The sequence below is a fragment of the Carcharodon carcharias genome, chromosome X, assembly GCF_017639515.1.
Source record: "Carcharodon carcharias isolate sCarCar2 chromosome X, sCarCar2.pri, whole genome shotgun sequence".
In the NCBI taxonomy this organism is placed as follows: Eukaryota; Metazoa; Chordata; class Chondrichthyes; order Lamniformes; family Lamnidae; genus Carcharodon; species Carcharodon carcharias.
The window spans coordinates 20627076-20649999 of record NC_054507.1 but is presented as its reverse complement, the minus strand read 5'-3'; the positions used below and the strand labels follow the sequence as shown (position 1 = coordinate 20649999).

General features: G+C 42.5%; 1 protein-coding gene across 17 annotated transcripts in view; it reads right to left on the bottom strand.

Moving 5' to 3' along the window:
• The window catches only part of kmt2d (lysine (K)-specific methyltransferase 2D), a 234870-nt gene that overhangs the window by 49492 nt on the left and 162454 nt on the right, over positions 1-22924 (bottom strand). For 15 of the 17 annotated variants that reach the window (XM_041180424.1, XM_041180425.1, XM_041180430.1 and 12 more), the window contains 4 exons: positions 6833-6956; positions 6497-6584; positions 4588-4654; positions 1760-1992 (listed from right to left, as the gene is read on the bottom strand). In XM_041180424.1, the coding sequence (XP_041036358.1) occupies positions 1760-1992; positions 4588-4654; positions 6497-6584; positions 6833-6956 (512 nt within the window). The remainder of the gene's footprint in view (positions 1-1759; positions 1993-4587; positions 4655-6496; positions 6585-6832; positions 6957-22924) is intronic. The other 2 variants (XM_041180431.1, XM_041180440.1) reach the window with 1 other exon arrangement.

Below are 22924 nucleotides of genomic sequence, written 5' to 3'. Positions count from 1 at the left end.
TAGAATATGCAAGGATAAATTTAGGATTAATTTCAACACTGACATGGCTCATTCTACATAAGGTTTGGTCTAAAGTTCTCATTCGGGAGGCAGTTTTATCAAGAGAGACTTCTCTTTTCTGAACACAACAGTTTCAGCACCCAGTTGGAAAAATAAGTTTTTGATATATATAGAACTGCAGCCAGGAGTATGTAGAATTCATGAGGAAGGAAAAAACAACACAGTAAAAGGAAACTCAAGACAAAATTTCTTTCACAAAATAGTAATCCATCACCTAGACTGTAGCTTGTTCCATCTATTTGAAAGAAAACTTAAGAGGGGTTTCGAAAAAAACTAGACAAGCTCTTGACTTCCAAACACAGATATATGGACATGTGTCTACAGCTGTCTGATCAGGAAGAATGGGATTAATTGGATGGGCAAGCTAGATGAACCAACTAGATGGATGGGTGGTTTTCTCATAGAGTCATAGAGGTCTACAGCACAGAAAAAGGCCCTTCAGCCTATCGAGTCTGTGCCAGTCAAACAAGTACCTAACTATTCTAATCCCATTTTCCAGCACGAGGCCCACAGCCTTATACGCCATGGCATCGCAAGTGCACATCCAAATACTTCTTAAATGTTTTGAGGGTTTCTGCCTCTACCATCCTTTCAGACAGTGAGTTCCAGATTCCCACCACCCTCTGGGTGAAAAATATTTTCTTCACATCCCCTCTAAACCTCCTGCCCCTTATCTTAAATCTATGCCCCTGGTTATTGATCCCTCCACCAAGGGGAGAAGTTCTTTCCTGTCTGCCCTATCTATGCCCCTCAATTTTATACACCTCAATCATGTCTCCCCTCAATCTGCTCAGCCCCAAGGAAAATAACCCCAGTCAATCTAATCTCTCCTCTTAACTAAAACTCTCCAGCCCAGGCAACATCCTGGTAAATCTCCTCTGCACTCTCTCCAGTGCAATCACATCCTTCCTATAATGCGGATTCTAGAACTGCACACAATACTCTTGCTGTGGCCTAACCAGCATTTTATACAGTTCTAGCATAGCCTCCCTGCTCTTATATTCTATGCCTCAGCTAATAAAGGCAAGTGTCCCATATGCCTTATTAACCACCTTATATACCTGTTCCGCTACCTTAAGGGGCCGGTGGACATGCATACCAAGGTCCCTCTGATCCTTGGTACTTCCCGGGGTCCTACCATTCATCATGTATTCCTGTGCCCCGTCTGTCCTGCCCAAGTGCATCACCTCACACTTATCCAGATTAAATTCCATTTGCCACTGATCAGCCCATCTATATCCTCCTGTAATCTAAGGCTATCCTCCTCACTATTTACCACCCCACCAATTTTCCTGTCATCCGTGAACTTACTGATCAACCCTCCTACATTCAAGTCTAAATCGTTTATATATACCACAAACAGCAAGGGACCCAACACCGATCCCTGTGGAACCCCACTGGACACAGGCATCCAGACACAAAAACACTCCTCGACCATCACCCTCTGCTTCCTGCCACTCAGCCAATTCTGGATCCAATTTGCCAAATTGCCTTGGATCCCATGGGCTCTTACCTTCGTTATCAGTCTCCCATGCGGAACCTTATCAAAAGCCTTGCTGAAGTCCAAGTAGACCTGTTATACTACCTGTTATAGTGGCAATACTACTAAAGATAAAAAATTGAGGTACTGCAAGCAGTTTTATTAGGAAACACCAAGCTTGAGTCTTGAAAGTCTCAAGATTTATGTTCTAAACCCTACCTGGTCAAGTTGTTTCTGGATTTTACTTTGCTGCTCTGTAACTCGCTTAAGTTTTTCTGCGTCTGCCTCAGGGAACTCGCGTCCAGCCTTCTTGGCTGTCCGTTGCTTGGCACATAGTGCTTTCCTGGACTTCCTATGGACACCAATCTGCTCTTCTAAAAATTTCAGCTGCATTTGAAGCAGCTGCTGTGTATGGAGGAGCCATTCTTCATATTGACGGTGCTCTGCCTCATCTAGAACACAAGAACCAAACACAAGTAGGCAAATAATACAACTGACATATTCAAAATGTTAAGATCTTCTAGTGTGCAATTTTCAAACAGTCATTTGAAAGCAGTTATACAAGACATAGATTTAGCTCCTTCAAATTAACAAAGGATGAAAATTTGTTCAATTAAACATTTTGTGAATAGCTTTAAAAAAAAGATATGGTTAAGCATTGTTAATAGTTCTCCCATTTGTGAAATATACATCATGAAAAGTCACTGTGGAGGCAGAAACACCCACATCAATGCAATCATCTCCATGGTTGTTTAATTTGAGAGCTGGTCAAAAATGCAAATATTTTTAAATGTGTAAGATTTCAATGTATGAATGGGATTGACACAAAGAATGTATCAGACACATTTGCAATTCTTTTTCCTCCTAGCATTGTATAGGTGCATAATATTTTAGGATTTTATCTTTTAACAAGGTTTCATTTGTCATTTTGTGGATACATCCACAAAAAGTCAAACTTTTTCCCATGGACTCAATCAAGTTCACGTCTCTCCAGCATCAATCTTAAAAGAGCAGCGCTACCTGCGCCAATTTATCATTTTCCATACCAGTTCCCCGTCCCGATTCAGGGGCATTTTTGTGTTGGCTTTGAGCTGGGTTGAAACTGCCCGCATCGGACTCAAAGATGGAAGATAGGAGAGACATTGTTATCCCATCATTTGGGACTAGATGTGAACCCAAAAAGGGCAGGGCTGTGTGAACCCACTGCAACACCTGGAACCTAGGTGACTGAAGATTCACGAAACTTTACAATTGGAATTTTGCTCCAGATAAAATTGAACACTGATTGTATGGGGAAATTTCCCAGCCGTTTCCACTGGTTGCACTTCTGCAGTTTAAGTGTTATTACCATAAAAGAAAACAGGACCATATCACTAATACGACAGCCCAACAAATTGAACTAAGATTACATTTATTCCAGAACAGAATGATTTACTGAACAAATGACAGCTATAGTGACAAGTCATGGTCAATTTTGGCAAGCAGAAATTACAGCTTTGCCAGTAAGTTTGCAGGATTTGCCCATTAAGTATACTGTAAATCTATCTTAAAGCCCTAAGCTGAAATATTTAGCAAGCTTTGGGCAAGGACAGAGAACCATACCATGACATCAACAGCAAACATTTATCAGTGAATTGTTGATTACCTCAATTGGTTGATTGGCAGTCTGCTGAACTTTTCAGCTTAAGGCTATTATTGAACATGCCTATAAATGAAAACTTTAAACAAATTTAACTTTGCTACTTTGTATATAAAAGTCGGTTAGTTACAGAGATGTGGCTGCGGGGTAACCAAGGCTGGAAACTGAAAGTTCAAGGGTATTCAGCATTCAGGAAGGATAGGCAAATAGGAAAAGGAGGTGGTGTCGCAATGTTAATAAAGGATGGAGTCAGTACATCAGTGTGAGAGGACCTTAGATCAGAAGATCAAGATGTAGAATCAGTTTGGGTGGAGCTAAGAAACAGCAAGGGGCAGCAAACATTGGTAAAACTTGTTTATAGGCCACCAAACAGCAATGGTAATGAAAGGCATAGTATAAATCAGGAAATTAGACGCATGTAACATATGTAATAGCATGATCATGGGGACTTCAATCTACATATAGATTGGGTAAACTTAATTAGCACTAATGCAGAGGACGACAAATTCCTGAAATGTATACGCAATGGTTTTCTAGAACAGAATGTTGAGGAATGAACTAGAAAATGGGCTATTTTAGATCTAATATTGTGCAGTGAGAAAAGGCTGATCAATAATCTTGTTGTAAAGGAGCCTTCAGGGAAGAGTGACCATAATATTATAGAATCTTACACGAAGTTTTAGGGCCTTTAATTTAAACAAAGGAAACTACGATGAAACAAGGGGCAAGTTGGCTGAGGTAGCCTGGGGAACTACATTAAAAGGTATGATGGTAGACAGACAATGGCTAGCATTTAAAGAATTATTACATGGTTTGCAACAAATTTACATTTCTTTAAGGCACAAAAAAAGCAGGAAAAGTGATCCAATCATGGCTAACAAGAGATGTTAAAGATTGTATTAGATCAAGGGAAGAGGCTTATAAAGTTTCTAACAAAAGTAGTAAACCTGAGGATTAGGAACATTAAAATTCAGCAAAGGAGATCCAATAAATTGATAAAGAGAGAGAAAATAAAATATGAAAGTAAACTGGTGAGGAATATAGAAATGAACTGTAAAAGCTTCTATAGGTATGTAAAAAGGAAAAGGTAAGGAAAGGAAAATGTGGGTTAATTACAGGCAGAGAATGGAAAACTTATGAGTAATAAGAAAATGGCTGAGAAACTAAATAATTACTGTGTCTGTCTTCATAGAGGAAGATACAAAAAAACCTCCCTGAAATATTGGGGAGCCAAAGGACCAGTGAGACTGAGGGCCTGAAAGAAATTATATTAGTCAAAAAGCTCTCATTTTCCAAATCAACATGCTTAGTCATACAGTATGCATTAACATTACATCTAGATTTTAAAAAAGGTTTGAACAGCAAAACCATACCGTCAGTTCGCTAATCAAGTAAGCTGAAGACTTACTGATAAACCCTTGTACAAAGGTTGGCGGATTTGGCCGAGTCTGCATTTGGTCACTATTAGCCTCCTGCTGGAAAATAGAAAACGTTACAATCATTAAAGGATTCAGACTGATGCAAAATCAGTTTACACACAAACATATTCAGAATAAGTATCTGTAATATTTCACTGTAGCATGTTAAGAGAATGTCGAGGGGAGCAAACTCTTTTTGTACAGTTCTCTAATTCTGTTTAGCACTATCTTCATCTTCCTTTTCTCTCTGTAGCTGCAATATACTTTTTTAAAATTACTGTACAACTATTTACCGACCAGTGCTATCTTATTCTATCTGTAGATCTCTCCTCTGTATGTCCCAAATAACTTTTGACTGATGTATTGAATATCCATCTTGTAACACCATTTACATTTTTTTTTATAAATAAAAGATCCAGGGGATGCGGGGATGCAGGAATACAGGAAGCAACATTTGAGGGTGGGGATGGGATGAGGCCATTGGAAAGGTGCTGCATGGTGGGATATTGAGAGAGAAAGTGGGGCAGAGGGGCAGGCTAGGAGAAATTTGGATTGGGTGGGGCATGCATTGTGGCCGGAAGAAAGGTGAAGTTGGATTGTGAAAGGGAGCAGGTAGGCTGTGGCTGAAAAGCAAGTTGGACAATGGCTAGGCCCAAGAAAAACAAATATTAAAGGGTTAAGAGCACTGGAGTCTGGGAATCCTTAAACGAGATTCTGAATGGAAGTCTCGAAGAAGTTTGGGGTTGATACATGGAGAAGGCATAGTCCTGGGGCGTGTGCAAACTCAAGGAGTGGCAAAGGCAAGAGCACTCTAAAGGAGAGAGTCTGAAGAACAGGAGGATTCAGGAAGAGAGCTGGCACTGACACAAGAGGCCAAATGGCCTTTGTGCTGTAACCACTTTATGAAGCTGGTGACCCGAGTAAGGGAAATAGGCAACAATGGAATCTGTGGGTAGTCTTGGAGAGGGCCGGCAGCACAAAATATCAAAGAACTGAATGCACAGTTGGGATATGGAACCAGTGCAGTGGGCTGAGGTGCGGAAGTCTGGAGGTAGGTAAACTGGAGGAGAACTGGGTGGTGGGAGCACTTATTGGGGAGACGGAGGCTGGAACACTGATGGAGGTTGGAAATAATCCAGGGCCACTGATGGAATTCATGCATAGGCCCAGATCTGGGAGTGGCAAGATACTGAAACTCAGCAGTGGCACCAGCCAGAAGTTACACAGTGCAAAGTGGTGAACAAGCAGCCAGCAGAGAAGGCCCAGTTGAAAAGGCTGTAAAAATGTTTTAAATGGGTAGTATTTTATAAGTTCTGGAGGGAAGCAAGAACCGTTAAAAGCTCTTGCATCTCCTACAAGGGGCTGCTGCTGGAAACATCCCATGTAGATGAATGACACCCCTAAAAGCTCTGGAGCAAAAACATTGCATTGCAATTTTTTAAGCCTGCATTCACTGGCATTTTTCAAGCAAAATGTCCATACCGATACTACCGGAAGTGATATAAATCAGTAGTCTGTAAAATAAGTCTATTTCTCTCTTCCCCACACCAGTTGTCTGTCTGATGCAACACTCCTGTTTCTCACTCTCCCAACACCACAGCCTGCCTCTCTCCCACTCCTAAGCCACTGTGTGCTGTCTTTCTGCCCCTGCAACCATCTCTCTACTCATCTGCTAATGTTGTCTGTGCAATTGCCTACCTCTCCCACCCCTCGTGTTTTTCTCTTTCTCCCCACATTTTAACCTTTATCCGGAGTTATAGCTGTCAAAGGTCCTTCCTCAGTGATGTTTTTAGCATGAGCTGTTAGTTTTGGTTCTTCAACTATGTGGCATACAATTAGAAAAATGCAGCAGAAATGAAGAAACATAACCCTGAGCCAGTTTTAAAGAGTCTTAAGTACCTGACTATTTCCAGGTGGCAATTTAGTCTGTGCCTCATTTGTTCCTGGAGCACCAGCCAACCTTTGTGCCAACAATGAAACCTGCTGTCTAAACATCCATAAAAAAAAAATGATTAATCATGAACATCTGACAAGTGACTTTTCATCTGCTACAGTTTATTAATTTTAAAATTAAAAACTCAAGAATTCTTTTAAGTTTAAATCTGATTTTCACCAATTCACAATTCCCACTCTGGATTATATATAGCATTTTCATTTGTCTGGATTACCTTTATCTAAATCTCTGTTTTTCTATTGTTTTCATTGATTTTGCAAAAAAATGACAATAAAACCTACCTATTCATCCCTGGTGCTACAGTGATGTTTCCTTGTGCCATGACCTTTTTAATTCCCTTCAATGCCACCATTTTTGCCTTGGCAATGGGATCCATGATATCATCGGCTGCAAATTTATCCAAATCTACAAAGAGAGAGAATCTGGTAAAACTGTTCAAAATGCAGCACCTTAGAACTTTTCTTAGAAAAATTGAGCCCTTGAAATGAGAAGCAATTAACAAGTTTAATTCTGTCACTTGGCTTTAAATACATATTACTAAATGGTAGGTGTTATGTTGTGAAATTTGGTGTTTTGCACAATTTGTAAAATCTCAAAAGGGAATGCTTTTATACCACAGGAGGGTTGGGGGTGGAGGGGAGAATTAAACACTATAAAATATAATTCTGTTGAACTTTGAACTTATGCAGGTGAAATGCAGATTTAAGATTTGGTACGTTAAATTTTTTAAATCAAAAAACCTGCTCAGATGATATAGCCATTGAATGAATCTAGAAATCAGCAGATTTCCCACTTCAGGTATTAATCCTGGTGCATTCAATAAAATTTAAATACTCACTACCGGATAGTAATTTTCAAACTGTACAACACACCAAGTTTAAACATGCTTCAATACATCCATATCACATGGCAGAGGACGTCATTAATTTCCTTTCCTAATTAAGAAGTTTGTCTAAATGAAAATACATGTAATTGCCCTACAATTGAGATAAAGTACTGCTGACAGGCTTACATTCAAAATACATCCTATGAAACGAAAACCAGTCCAAGTGGAGAGGGAGAAGAGAGGAAGGAGGTGGTGGCCAAGATCAAGATAGATTACCTACCTGGTAGGATCATCTTCATTGTTCAAATGGCGTTCATCCTTCACATACAACAGGAGTATAGCCTACCTTGATGGGTTCCGAGGAAACCACATGCTGGACAATCACATGAAAATGTTGTCATAATGTTGCAGATAGATGGTGCTGCAGGCTACCTCTTAATTCCACATTGTATAAAATGCTAGGGTTTGCACAATTGCACCAACTCATTTAAACCTGAAGCCAAAATAAAACTAACTAAACCCAATGCTACCTCCCCTTCCACCACCAAATATACTCTTGCCTGCCTGGATAGATGGGTGGGTGCCTTCAAGTGACTGGAGGATACACAAAGAATGAAGGTGGCCCTACTCGGTAAATAATCTATCTTCTTCCTTGCATTCCTCCACACACCACAGAAGCACACCCAAGTGGAAGTGATTTAGGATGAGGGAAGCTCCTGCTTAAGAACCGTAACACAAGTTGTCGGCATTAGTCTGCCAAAGTTGTTGCCATTCTTAGTGCTACAAGCGGTAATCTTGTATTTGTCATAATTTGAACCTGATTGAGAAATATCCAGGAAGCAGCTATGAAATAGGTAAAATGACATTTAACTTGGCACCTGCTGCTCTTCCTTGCAAGATTAAAATAACTTGCATTTATATAGTCCTTTGCTATGCACTCAGAAACCTCCTAAATATTTTCACATAAAATGAATTACTATGAAGTACCTATATATGAAAACCCAGAAGTAATTTTGCACCCAGCAAGACCTCTCAAACAGCACAGATAAATGACATGTTATTCTTTTTTTGATGGTGTTAAGCGAGGAATGTTGCCAAGGCATCAGAGGATTCCTTGCTCTTCACAGGATCTTTTAACACCCACCTCAGCTATCAGACAGGTCCTTCATGGACAGTAGCTGTGTCAGATGCACTCAACCATCCTTTTGCTTTTTATTCCTGATCCATAAGTAACTGTCAAGACTGTCTAAATTGCTGCACGAGATATAACTGGGGTTTGTAAGCAGATGTGTGATTGGAGACAACATTCTTGTTCTGAATCCTGTGGCAGCAGCCGAAACAATGAAAGAGTGGGAAGTGATCATAGATAAAATGCTACAGAGTTTTAAGGCATTCTCTGTCAGAATCTAAAATCATATACAGCTGATCCAAAATAGCTTTGCAAGTCACCAACTAAATTGAAACAATCACCAACAGTGCTGCTTTCCATGCAAGAAACTTAAACTCAAACATTCAAAGTAGTGCAAATAGTGGATACAGTGCTAAATCCAGGTCACAGTGGAGGCCTAACAAATCTTTCCTCATAAGTATAATCCATCAGTCCAGGTAACAGTCTAGTAAATTTATACAGCAATTTTTCCTATTGCTACTATATCCTTTTGATAATGGGTTGGCTAAAACTGCACACAATGCTTAATTTGTGATTTGTAAGAAAGAGGAGGAATAGGCCATTTGGTCCATCGAGCCTGCTCAGCCTTTCAACAAAATCATGGCTGATCTGACTGTGGCCTTAACTCCAGTTTCCTGCTTGTTCCCCATAACTCTCGACTCCCTTGTCAATCAAACATCTGTTTAACTCAGCCTCAAATATGTTCAATGACCCAGCTTCCACTGTTCTGTGTGGAAGAGTATTCCAAAGACCCCAAATTTCTCATCGCTGTCTTAAATGGATGACCCCATATTTTTAAACTGTGCCCCCTCATTCTAGATTCTCCCAAGAGAGGAAATATCCTCTCAGCCCCCTGTAAAGTCCCCTCAGAATCTTATGCAATTCAGTAAGATGACCTCTCATTCTTCTAAACTCCAATGAGTACAGGTCCAATCTGCTCAACTTTTCCTAATAAGACAATCCCTTCATTCCAGGATCAGCCTAGCAAACCTTCTCTGAACTGCTTCCAATACAAGCAGCCCACCTAAAGTAAAGAGAACAAAACTATACACAGTGCTCCAGGTGCCATCTCACCAATGCCCTGTACAGACTTCCCTATTTTTACATTCCACACCACACCACTTGTTATAAAGGCCAACATTCCATTTGCCTTCCTAATCTGTACTTGCATGCTAACTTTTTGTGATTCATGAACAAGGATTCCCAGATCCCTCTGTACCGCAGCCTCTCTCCATTCTAATAATATTCTGCTTTTCTATTCTTCCTGCCAAAGTGTCAAACCTCACATTTTCCCACATTATCATTTGCTCGTGGCTCAGGTGGTAATCCAGACATTACCACCTTTGTGGTTCAGCTTTTTAATTTTGTCCCCAACTGTTCATGCTCCCTCAGCAGAACCTCTTTCTTAGTCCTACCCATGTCCATGTGGACCACGACAACTGGATCATTCCTCCAAGTTCCTCACGAGCCCTGAGGAGATGGCCTCAACCCTGGCGCTGGGCAGGCATCACAGCCTTCGGAACTCTCACTCTCAGCTATAGAGAACAGTGTCTACCACACCCCTCACCCCCCCCCCCCCCCCCCCCCCCCCCCCCCCCTCCCAAACAGTACTGTCCTATATTACAACGATATTCCTTTTTGCTCCTCACACTTGAATGGCCTCCAGCACCACGGTACTGTGATCAGTTTGCTCAACCACCCTGTGGTCTCTGCGCTCATCCACACAAACTGCAAGAACCTCAAACCTGTTGGACGATTGTAAGAGCTGAGGCTTCCCCATTGTTACCTTCTGGATCCCCATGCTGACCTCCTTGTAGTCATACCCTCCAGTCCTTGACCACAGACCAAGTCAGACATACGAAGCCTAAAGAGCGTGACTGCCTTGGTAACTTATGCTCTCCCTGATGCATTGCAATGTCCAAAGCTTGGTCTCCAGTTCATCAACTCTGAGCAGATGCTCCTTGAGCTGCAGGCACTTACTGCAGATGTGGTTGCTGTGGATCACACAGGTATTGATCAGATCCCACATATTACAGCTGCAACACATTGCCTGCCCTGTCGTCTCTATTTTGTTTCTATTTAACCACTTAGGTTTCAAATTTTGAATATCACTCACTGATTATTCATAAATATATTATGGAGTTTTAACTAGTTAGGTAACAAATTTAATAATACTTTTTTACCCCCAGTAACAGTTTAAACTACTGCTCCAGTTTAAAGCAGAAAAAAAAACTCACTAAACCAACTGCCTACCTAATTAATGGGTACCTAATTAATGGCTTCATACAAAATGAAATGAAGCTTGGCCTAAATAGCCAAGTGGTTATGGTACTGGGCTTGTAACCCCCAAGATCAAGAGTTCAAATCTCACCATGGCAAATTATGAAACAATGTAATTTCATCTGAATAGGAACAGATAGAAACGTGTTTGTACTCGAAAGAGTTACAAAATGAAATGAAACCAAGGCTTCAGTTCTCAGGTCTCGCCATCTCTGGCTCCCTCTCTTGAATCACTTCTTTTTTCATAAAAGGCCAGAATAGCACCTTCTCCCTCCAAACTGCACCAAATTTCCTCACTTAACAAATTCACGGATTTAATCACTCAGTCTCGTTGCACTCTATCTCCACCTCCATGCGACTGCTAAACCTCCTGTATTTATAGCACCTACTGCTGGCTAGGGAACCAGTTCAAACTAGCTATCCAATTAACTACACTGTAACTCTTTCGAGTACAAACCCGTTTCCATCTGTTTCAGATGAAGTTACATTGTTTCATAGTTTGCCATTGTGAGATTTGAACTCTTGATCCTGGGGTTACAAGCCCAGTACCATAACCACTTGGCTATTTAGGCCAAGCTTAACTACACTGTAGCTGCCTCTAAGCAGGGACCTTGATTATCACTAAGTTTGAAAGAAACTACAAATCACTGTTACAGTTAAGTTAAATGCTAAATGCAAACTTGACAAGACTTCAGAAAGAGATCAACCTTTAAAATTCCCTCACTTACCAAATGTCCAGATTTAAGAACTGTCTCGCTGAACTCAGTGTTCAGCTGCTACATTTGTGCAACTTACAACTTAAGGTCTTGCATATGTTCAACAGTACCTCCACACTTTTGTATTCTATGTTCAAGATATGACACCACTACCCCAAGTACGTTTTTTTTATATAAAATGGCCTCACCTTGTTCATCTATACCTTTGATGGGCTATTTATCTGTATATTAAAATCCTTCTGCATCTTTACAAATTTAAAATCCATTAAAGGTTTCTGTTCCTCATTCATAATTCTACAATACATTATTTTGTATTTTTTTTACTTTAAGCAGCATCTGCCAATCTGGCTAAGGTTCTGTCAAGAGAGATACAAAAAATTCAGGGGTGTAACAAAGAGAAATTCTTTCACACAGCAATTTAAGGTCGGGAGTGCTCAAGTTGAAAAGCTAATGCAAGTAAATTCAATAGCAACTTTCAAAGGAAATTAGATATATACTTGAAAATGAAATATTTAGAGCTATGGGGAAAGAAGAGGGGAGTGGATCTAACTGGATAGCTCAAAGAGCCGGCACAGACTGGATGGGACAAATCACCTCTTTCTGTGCTCCATGACATGATAGGGAACAGCTCAGTGTTGGAGAAGCAGCTTTTCTTGAGCCAAGGCACTCCAAGGATTGGATTCATCCTTGGTGCACCTGCTTCTCCCCTGCAAAAACAATATGCAGTCGTTTCTCAGCTTTTCATTTTTTTTGCACCATTTTGCACCACTTTTTTTTGCACCACTTTTACTTCTTTCCAATGTCCTGTGGTGATGGGGACAACCATAAAAGATTGTTGGGAGTCTTCAGTCACAAGCCAAAGCACAGACAGTGCGAGTCACTGATCACTTTGCACTGGGATTTGAAGGCAGCAGCGTAACCTGGCAACAGCTCATATACTGAGCAGGCCAGTTTAGGAACTGCTCATCACGTTATTACAGGGAGTGTGTTCAGAAATGTTCCCTAAAAATAGCTTGCCTTGGTCAACCTGGCTGGTAAACCACAGACAGCAAGATCACCCATACTAGCAGTTGCATCAAAAATAAGTACAAGCTCTTGACTGTTGTGACCTTGAACATGAGAACCCCAATGGACTCATCTGCTCAAGAGATTACCACCATGTTCTATCAGTAGGGTCACACGTAGCGAAGATGGTTGTTGGACTGATCGTAAGCTTTTGAGCACATATCTATATATTTTTTTTGAAACAAGCCTTTCAAACACCACTAAGACAGGGAGAAAGCTAAACACAAAACTTCTAGAAGCTGAGGGTGTAAGAAATGAGTTCCAAGAACGCTTAGCAAAGAGCCTCACATCAATGCGAGCTATGAAAAGCTACTTTCACGCCAGTATGCCAGCAAACTAAAACAGAATTACCTGGAAAAACTCAGCAGGTCTGGCAGCATTGGCGGAGAAGAAGAGTTGACGTTTCGAGTCCTCATGACCCTTCAGTTCTGCTGAAGGGTCATGAGGACTCGAAACGTCAACTCTTTTCTTCTCCGCCGATGCTGCCAGACCTGCTGAGTTTTTCCAGGTAATTCTGTTTTTGTTTTGGATTTCCAGCATCCGCAGTTTTTTGTTTTTATTTATGCCAGCAAACTAACTGTATTTCCAGCAAAGAGAAGAGACAGAGTTCCTGAAAATGATCAGCATATTAAACCGTAAGCGCCATTAGTTAACTGCCAGAACCATCTAACTTATGGACAAAGATAGAATACAATAACATTTCTATTATCCTGCACGCTATTAACTGGAATTCTGGGGTCAGGTCTGTTTTTTGATTGGAGATGTAATAATTATTGGCAGCCTGTCCTCGCTCTGGTCTCAGCCTCGCACTGCTCTGCAGCACCATCTTCCCTCGGTGCTGCTCACTTGATTCGTGCACTCCCACACCCCTCGAGAGCTCAACACCCACGTGATCACCCTGGAGCTCTCTCATTGGATGAAAATGCCATAAGTCTCAATTACATCTCAGTTAATGGGCATATTTGATTAACTGGCACCTCCCATTCCCAGAGGATGCTAGATGACAGACATTTTCCTATACTACCATCAACAAGCTTAAGTGCAATGCAAGCTTTGTTCAAAGAATAATTGGTGGACAAAGAAAGCCCAAGAAATCCAAGACTATGCTGAACATCATGAAGCATGTGAATTTTTCAGTGCCGTTAAAGCTGGCTACAGACTATACTCTAATGGATCATTACCCTTTGAGCAAGTTCAAAAAGCGGTCAAGCAGATACATAACCACAAAGCTGCTGGACCCAAAGGCATCTCAAGTGAAATGTGTAAGAGTGAGCAAGGTGGTTCCCAACAACCTCTACCTTCTGCAAAGAATCTTAAGGTTGAAAAAAAAGATGAGCAATCAGGTTGTAATTATGGTAGTGTGCTGCTTTTGATAGCAGAATCACAGAACAGAAGAGGCCCTTCGGCCCATCGAGTCTGCACCGACACGTGAGAAACAACTGACCTACCCACCTAATACCATTTACCAGCACTTGGCCCATAGCCTTGAATGTTATGACGTGCCGAATGCTCATCAAGGTACTTTTTAAAGGATGTGAGGCAAACTGCCTCCACCACCCTCCCAGGCAGTGCATTCCAGACTGTCACCACCCTCTGGGTAAAGAAGTTTATCCTTACATCCCCCCTAAACCTCCTGCCCCTCACCTTGAACTTATGCCCCCTTGTGACTGACCCTTCAACTAAACGGAACAGCTGCTCCCTATCCACCCTGTCCATGCCCCTCATATTCCTGTATACCTCGATCAGGTCGCCCCTCAGACTTCTCTGCTCCAACGAAAACAACCCAAGTCTATCCAGCCTCTCTTCATAACTTAAATGTTTCATCCCAGGCAACATCCTGGTGAATCTCCCTCTGCAGCCCCTCCAGTGCAATCACATCCTTCTTATAATGTGGTGACCAGAACTACACACAGTACTCCAGCTGTGGCCTCACTAAGGTTCTATACAACTACAACATGACCTCGCCACTTTTGTAATCTATGCCTCGATTGATAAAGGCAAGTGTCCCATATGCCTTTTTCACCACCCCACTAACATGCCCCTCCGCCTTCAGAGATCGATGGACACACGTGCCAAGGACCCTTTGTTCCTCAGAACTTCCTAGTGTCATGCCGTTCATTGAATACTTCCTTGTCAAATTACTCCTTCCAAAGTGTATCATCTCACACTTCTCAGGGTTAAAATCCATCTGCCACTTATCTGCCCATTTGACCATTCCATTGAAATCTTCCTGTAGCCCAAAACACTCAACCTCACTGTTAACCACCCCAGCCAATCTTTGTGTCATTACTAATCCTAACCCCTACATAGTCATCCATATCGTTTATATAAATGACACATATTAGGGGACCGAGCACAGATCCCTGTGGTGCGCCACTGGACACTGGCTTCTAGTCACTAAAGCAGCCTTCTGTCATCACCCTCTGCCTCCCACAACTAAGCCAATTTCGAATTATCAAATTACCCTGTATCCCGTGTGCATTTGCCTTCTTTATAAGTCTCCCATGTGGGACCTTGTCAAAGGCTTTGCTGAAATCCATATAAACTACATCAACTGCACTACCCTCATCTACACACCTGGTCACCTCCTCAAAAAATTCAATCAAACTTGTTAGGCATGACCTCCCTCTGACAAAACCATACTGACTATCCCTGATCAAACCTTGCCTCTTCAAGTGGAGATAGATACTCTCCTTCAGAACTTTCTCCAATAGTTTCCCTACCATTGACTGAAACTCACTGGTATGTAATTCCCTGGCTTATCTCTACAACCCTTCTTAAATAGCAGAACCACATTAGCTGCTCTCCAGTCCTCTGGCACCTCCCCCATGGCCAGAGAGGAATTAAAAATTTGGGCCAGAACCCCTGCGATCTCCTCCCTTGCCTCCCTCAGCAGTCTGGGACACAAATCATCTGGACCTGGAGATTTGTCCACTTTTAAGCCTGCCAACATCTCCAATACCTTGTCACTCCCTATATCAATTTGCTTAAGAACCTCACAGTCTCTATCCCCGAGTTCGATACCTTCATCCTCATTCTCTTGGGTGAAGATGGATGTGAATTATTCATTCAACACTCTAGCAATGTCCTAACTGCAGTGCAAGCAGGGACAACTCTAGTTAGAATTCTGCTTGACTGCCAACTTCCACTCAAAAGACCTATCCAGAAACCTTGATTTCAGGCCTGGTAAGGGTACAAATGATATATTATCTTCCAGGTGCCAGTTATAAGAAAAGTGCCAGCTTCACTGTGATTTATACTTGGTATTTATCAACCTTGCAAAGATGTACGATTCAGTGAAGATGTTCCATGTTAAGTTTGGCTGCCCTAATAGCTTGTCTCAATTGTTAGGCAATCTAATGACAAGATAAAGGAAAGGTACCCGACAGTGAGTCTCAATTTGAATCCTTCCCCATCGAAACTGGTTAAGACAAGAATAAATCTTTGCAGTCATCTTTTTTTACTATTTCCCTTCCAGCATTTCCAAAAGGAATGAAGCTGGACGGACCGCTCGGCATCGACCTAGGCACTGGAAACTACAATGGGAAACTCAGCCCTGTCGACCCTACAAAGTCTTCCTTAGGAGCATTGGGAGCTTGTGCCAAAATTGAAAGCGCTGTTTCACAGACTAGCCAAGCAACAGCCTGACATTGTCTATAAGCTATGATTCCATGAATATGACAATGTCTCAGACTCCACCATCCTTGAGTATGTCCCATCCCACCGACAGGACAGACTCACCAGAGTTGGCGGGACAGTGGTATACAGTCGGGACGGAGTTATCCTAGGAATCCTCAACATCGACTCCGAACCCCATGACGTCTCATGGTATCAGGTCAAACATGAGCAAGGAAACCTCCTGCTGGTTTCTTCCTTCCCCCCACCTAAGCTGATGAATCAATAATCCTCCATGTCGATCACCACTTGGAGGAAGCACTGTGGCAAGGGTGCAGAATGTACTCTGGGTGGGGGAACTTCAATGCCTATCACCAACAGTGGCTTGGTAGTACCACTACTGACCAAGCTGGCCAAGTCCTAAAGTACATAGCTGCGAGACTGGGTCTGTGGCAGGTGGTGAGGGAACCAACAAGAGGGGAAAACATACTTGACCTCATCCTCACCAACCTGCCTGCCATAGATGCGTCTGTCCATGACAGTATTGGTATGAGTGACCACCTTGTGGAGATGAAGTCACGCCTTCACATTGAGAATACCCTCCATCGTGTTGCGTGGCACTACCACTGTGCCAAACAGGATATATTCCAAACAGATCTAGGTTCTCAAGACAGGGCAACCATGAGGCGCTGTGGACCATCAGCAGCAGCAGAATTGTACTCAACCACATTCTGTAGTCACATGGCCCAGCATATCGCTTACTCTCTTATTACCACTAAACAGGGGATCACAGAATGTTTAACGGTGCAGAAGGAGGCCATTCGGCCCATCACATCTGCACTGGCTCTCCGAATGAGCATTATGATGCAGTGCCATTCTCCTGGTGCAAAGGATGAACTAAATAATTATAGGCCAGTCAGTCTGACTTCTGTGGTGAGCAAGTTATTAGAATCAATTCTGCGAGACAGGATAAACTGTCACTTGGAAAGGAACAGATTAATCAGGGATAGTCAGTATGGTTCTGTTCGGGGAAGGTCACGTCTTACTAAGTTAATCAAATTTTTTTGAGGAAGTAACAAAGAGGGTTGATGAGGGTAGTGCATTGGATGTTGTCTACATGGATTTTAGTAAGGCACCTGACAAAGTCCCACACGGCAGACTGGTCAGAAAAGTAAAAGCCCATGAAATACAGGGGAATGTGGCAAGTTGGATTCAAAATTGGCTCAATGACAGGGAACAAAGGATAATGGTTGATGGATGTTTTTGCAAATGGAAAACAGTTTCCAGTGGCATTCCAAAGGGCTCAGTGTTGGGTCCCTTGCTGTTTGCCGTATATATTAATAATTTGGACTTAAATGTGGGTGGCATGATTGGGAAATTTGCAGGTGACACAAAAAAATGGCCATGTCATTGATCGTGAAAAGGATAGCTGTTGTCTTCAGAATGATATCAATGGTTTGGTTGAGTGGGCAGAAAAGTGGCAGATGGAATTCAATCCAGAGAAGTGTGAGGTAATGCATTTGGGGAGGGCAAACAAAGCTAGGGAATACACAATAAATGGGAGGACATTGGGAGGGGTAAAGAAGTAAGTGACCTGGGTGTGCATGTCCACAGGTCCCTGAAGGTTCCAGGACAAGTAGATAAGGTGGTAAAGAAAGCATATGGAATGCTTCCCTTTATTGGACAAGGTAAAGAATACAAAAGCATGGATGTAATGATGGAGCTGTATAAAAAAAGCGCTGGTTAGGCCACAGCAGGAATTGTGTACACAGTTCTGGTGGCCACATCAGGAAGGACATAATTCCAATGGAGAGAGTACAGAAGAGATTTACAAGACTGTTGCCAGGACTTGAAAATTGCAGCTGAGGAAAGATTAGATAGGCAGGGTTGTTTTCCTGGGAGCAGAGGAGGCTGAAGGATAACCTCATTGAGGTGTACAAGATTATGAGGGGCCTAGACAGAGTAGACAAGGATGCCCTGTTTCCCCTAGCAGAGTGGTCAATTTCCAGAGGGCAAAGATTTAAGGTGATTGGTAGAAGGATTAGAGGGGATATGAAGAAAAATTTCTTCATTCAGAGGGTGGTGGGTGTTTGGAATTTGCTGCCTGGTTTGGTGGTGGAGGCAGAAACGCTCAACTCATTTAAAAGGCACCTGGATCTGCACCTAAAGTGCTGTAACCTGCAAGGCTACAGGCCAGGGGCTAGTAGGTGGAATTAAAATGGGCAGCCAGTTTTTTTCTTTTTCACCTGGCACAGACACGATGGGCTGAATGGCCTCTTTGTGCTGTAACTTTCTATGGTTACCCTGCACATTGTTTCTATTTAAATAATCATCTAATGCCCTCCTGAATGACTCAAATGAACCTACCTCCACTACACTTCCAGGCAGTGCATTCCAGACCCCAACCACTTGCTGGTGTGAAGAAGCTTTTTCTCACATTGCAGTTGCTGCTTTCCAGCTGTTCCAGTACAGTTACTACATTGGCATCTACACAGCAATGTGGAAAATTGCCCAGATATGTCCTGTACACAAAAAGCAGGACAAATCCAACTCAGCCACTTATCGCCCTATCAGTCTACACTCAACCAGTGAAGTGATGGAAGAGATCATCAACAGTGCTATCAAATGGCACTTACACAGCAATAACCTGTTCAGTGACGCTCAGTTTCTGTTCCACCAGGACCACTCAGCTCCTGATCTCATTACAGCCTTGGTTCAAACATGGGCAAAAGAGCTGAACTCCCGAGGTGAGCTGAGAGTGACTGCCCTTGACATCAAGGTAGCATTTGACAGAGTGTGGCATCAAAGAGCCCTAGCAAAACTGGAGTCAATGGGAATCAGGGGGAAAACTCTCCGCTGGTTGGAGTCATACCTAGCACAAAGGAAGATGGTTGTGGTCACTGGAGGTCAATCATCTCAGTTCCAGGACATCATTGCAGAAATCCCTCAGGGTTGTGTTCAAGGCCCAACCATCTTCAGCTGTTTCATCAATGACCTTCCTTCCATCATAAGGTAAGAAGCCGGGACATTTGCTGATGATTGCACAATGTTCAGCACCACTTGTGACTCCTCAGATACTGAAACAGTCCATGTCCAAATGCAGCAAGACCTGGACAATATCCAAGCATAGGCTGACAAGTGGCAAGTAACATTCATGCCACACAAATGCCAGGCAATGACCACCTCCAACAAGAGAGAGAATCTAACCATCGCCCCATGACATTCATTGGCATTACCATTGCTGAATCCTCCACAAACAACGTCCTGGGGGTTACCCTTGACCAGAAACTGAGCTGGACTAGCCATATAAATACTGTGGCTACAAGAGCAGGTCAGAGGCTAGGAATCCTGTGGAGAGTATTTCACTTCCTGACCCCCCCCCAAAGCTTGTCCACCATCTACAAGGCACAAGTCAGGAGTGTGATGGAATACTCTCCACTTGCCTGGATGAGTGCAGCTCCAACAACACACAAGCAGCTCTATACCATCCAGGACAATGCAGCCCACTTGATTGACACCTCATCTACAAACATTCACTCCCTCCACCACTGACACACAGTGACAGCAGTGTGTACCATCTACAAGATGTACTGCAGGAACTCACCAAGACTACTCAGGCAGCGCCTTCCAAACCCATAACCGCCACCAAATCGAGGACAAAGGCAGCAGACATATGGGAACATCACCTGGAATGCTCCTCCAAGCCACACACCATCCTGACTTGGAAATACATCGCCATTCCTTCAGTGTCTCTGGGTTAAAATCCTGGAATTCCTTCCCGAACAGCACTGTGGGTGTACCTACACCACATGGACTACAGCGGTTCAAGGTGGCGGCTCACCACCACCTTCTCAAGGTCAAATAGGGATGGGCAATAAATGCTGGCCTAGCCAGCGACTACATGGTCCCTCAATCTGCCCTATGCAAGATCCTTCAAGTTCACTCAGAAGATCATTAAGCTAATATGCTGGTCTTCTTAAAAACATGTTGTACCAGTACTGAAGCTACAGTCATCAAAGCTCAACTTTGCTGCTCTGGCCATGTATGTTAAATAGATGCCTCCAGTCTCAAAACAACTACTTTATTCAGAACTAACCTCCAGCAAGTGAAGCATTGGCAGTTGGAAGAGAGAAAAAGGTTTGAAATCTAAGCCTGAAGAAATGCGATGTGAACATCAATGCATGGGAGGAAAACATAGGCTGCAAACTGTGCCAATCTGTATACAGGCATAGAATAACCACTTTGAACAAGCCAGGATTATCAAAGAAGAGAATCATACAAGAAACAGTGACAGCCTGCTGCTGCTACAATATCAACTGGGCTGTCTTTCATATGTCAGCTTTGTTGTAAATTACATCTCTCTAGGATTGACAGCCACCTAAATGCTCAAAGCCATGGCTAATGTTAAAACTCCTTTTTTAGCGCTGAGAAACAATCTTCTCTGATTAGAGAGATTGTCAAGTTTCCACTATGTCCTCCTGCAGTTCGTCACAAGTCTCAACATAATCTGTCATGATTCCAATTTGATGTCATCAATAAATTTCAATAACGTTCCCTCAATTGCCAAGCAGACATCATTTCCGTGTACAACAGCCCCCTGTGGAACATCACTTACCATATCTTTTCATTTCACAAAACTTTCATGTACCCCTACATCTGTCAACTGATCATACAACTATCCAATTAGTCCTGCTCAATCAAAAGGCAGGCGCAGACTGAATGGACAAACTGCCTTCTTTTGTGCTCCGCTATGTGGAAGGGATGAGGCTTGGGAAGCGTCCATGGATTTGAGGACAGCGACCGAGTCAGGGTGCTCTGTGGGTCTGATCTGATCTGTGCACCTGCTTCTCCAGCATGACAGACCTATTTGTGAGCAGATGCTTAATCTCGAACGTCATCTCACCAATTAATTTATGTTATTGTTCCCGCTTGCTTTACATGAGGACTCATCAGTACCCTTGTTCTGTCTATGCTAACGTTTGCCTGCATTAGATACCATCTGCCTGACATCTAATCAGTGATCCTCAAACTTGTCAACATTAGACGAGTGGGGGGATTTTCAGTTGAGTCATATGAGTCGATGCCTTATGGCAGATACATAAGCATAGCTAAAATCAACGAGCTGGGCTTGCAATGTAGGCTGCTATGACAGCCAGGTGACAGTATTTTCTTATCACATCTTTATCTTCCTGCTCGGTTAGCTTTTATTTTGCTCTCTGCATCTTTGTATTTTCTCCATTTTTCTCCACACTTTGAGGGAAAGAGAAGGCAATGGAGCCAGGACTATTCCAGCACCCATGAGACTCTATTAAATTGGTACCGTCAAAGGGTTGAAAAAAGCTCACAACTCTACCAGTTAAGCAGGTCAAGTGTGAAGTGCATGATGACCAGTCCACCCAGCTTTGTCACTTTCAGGGTGCCTTTAAAACATTTTGTAAGGCACAACCTGACATAAGGGCTACAGGCAAAAAGAAAATTCAACCTCCATTTTTGGTGATAATCAGACCCACATGTTGAACATTAAATACAATTTTTCTAAATAGGAAACAAATTTTTAAGGGGAAGCTCAATAAATGCACAAGGGAGAACGGTGGGGTTTAAACACCAGCATGGACCAGTTGGGCTGAATGGCCTGTTGCTTTGCTGTAAATACTATGTAAAAAATGACATGGCCGATCTTAAAACTTTTTTTTTTGCACTTAGAAACAATTATCTTTAATTATTGAGAGATTGTTGAGTTCCGGCTAAGCCCTCCTGCAGTTGTCACAATTCTCGTCATAACCAGTCATGATTTCAATTTGAATGCTACAAAAAAAGTTTCTCAAGCACAACCTGCCTTTTAGAAATCCCAGTTGATTGGCCCTAGTTAACTCATGTTTTTTCCTAGTGCTTAGTAATTCCGTTTGATAAAACTGCCTTTAGGGCTTTTACCAATAACTGAAGACTAACTGCCAATGGAACCAGGGCCTCCCTTTTTTTCCTATCGATACTGGCTTCTCTCTCTGCAGATGCTCCCTGACCAGAATACTTCCAGCACTTTTGTTTTTATTTCAGATCTCCAGCATCCGCAGTATTTTGCTTTTGTAGATTTAGCGTGTGCTTTTCTTCGAGAAAATAGTGGTTAGAGGCATTTTGCAGAAGGGAAGGGTTCAAACTCTTAGGACAGAAGTGAGCTGCACTGGCAGATCAACAGGTAGTTGAATAGGGCCTAGAACCAATATACTCACCGTGTGGTTAACTAGAACAGTGGATGGTTTAAACTAATGTTATGGGGAAAGGAAAAGCAAGAGTATAGTATGCAGCTCGGAAGGGAAATCAAACTTTAGGTGTACAGAAGGTAGGAGAATGCACTGTACTGACTAGCTCATGGCACTGGAAGCAATTCTGAGCTTACTATTCAATTCAGTGGGAGGACTGCTGAACAAAGACAAGCGTCCTTCTTCACAAACATTCAGGCAAAACTCCTGCAAAATGAACATTGATGGACTGGCCATTGTGTTCAGGTTGTTGAAAACTCTCCCCCGCCAGGTCGTGTTCTCTCAATTTTCAAATGGCCAATGTTCCAGGGAGAACAAAGAAAACACTTCAAAACACTAAAGCTCTTCTTGAAGTGCAGCAGCATTGACCTTAATGACTAGGAGGAGCTTTCTACTAACCACTCAATGGCAACTTGTCCAACAAACTGCATCATGCTTCGAGTCCC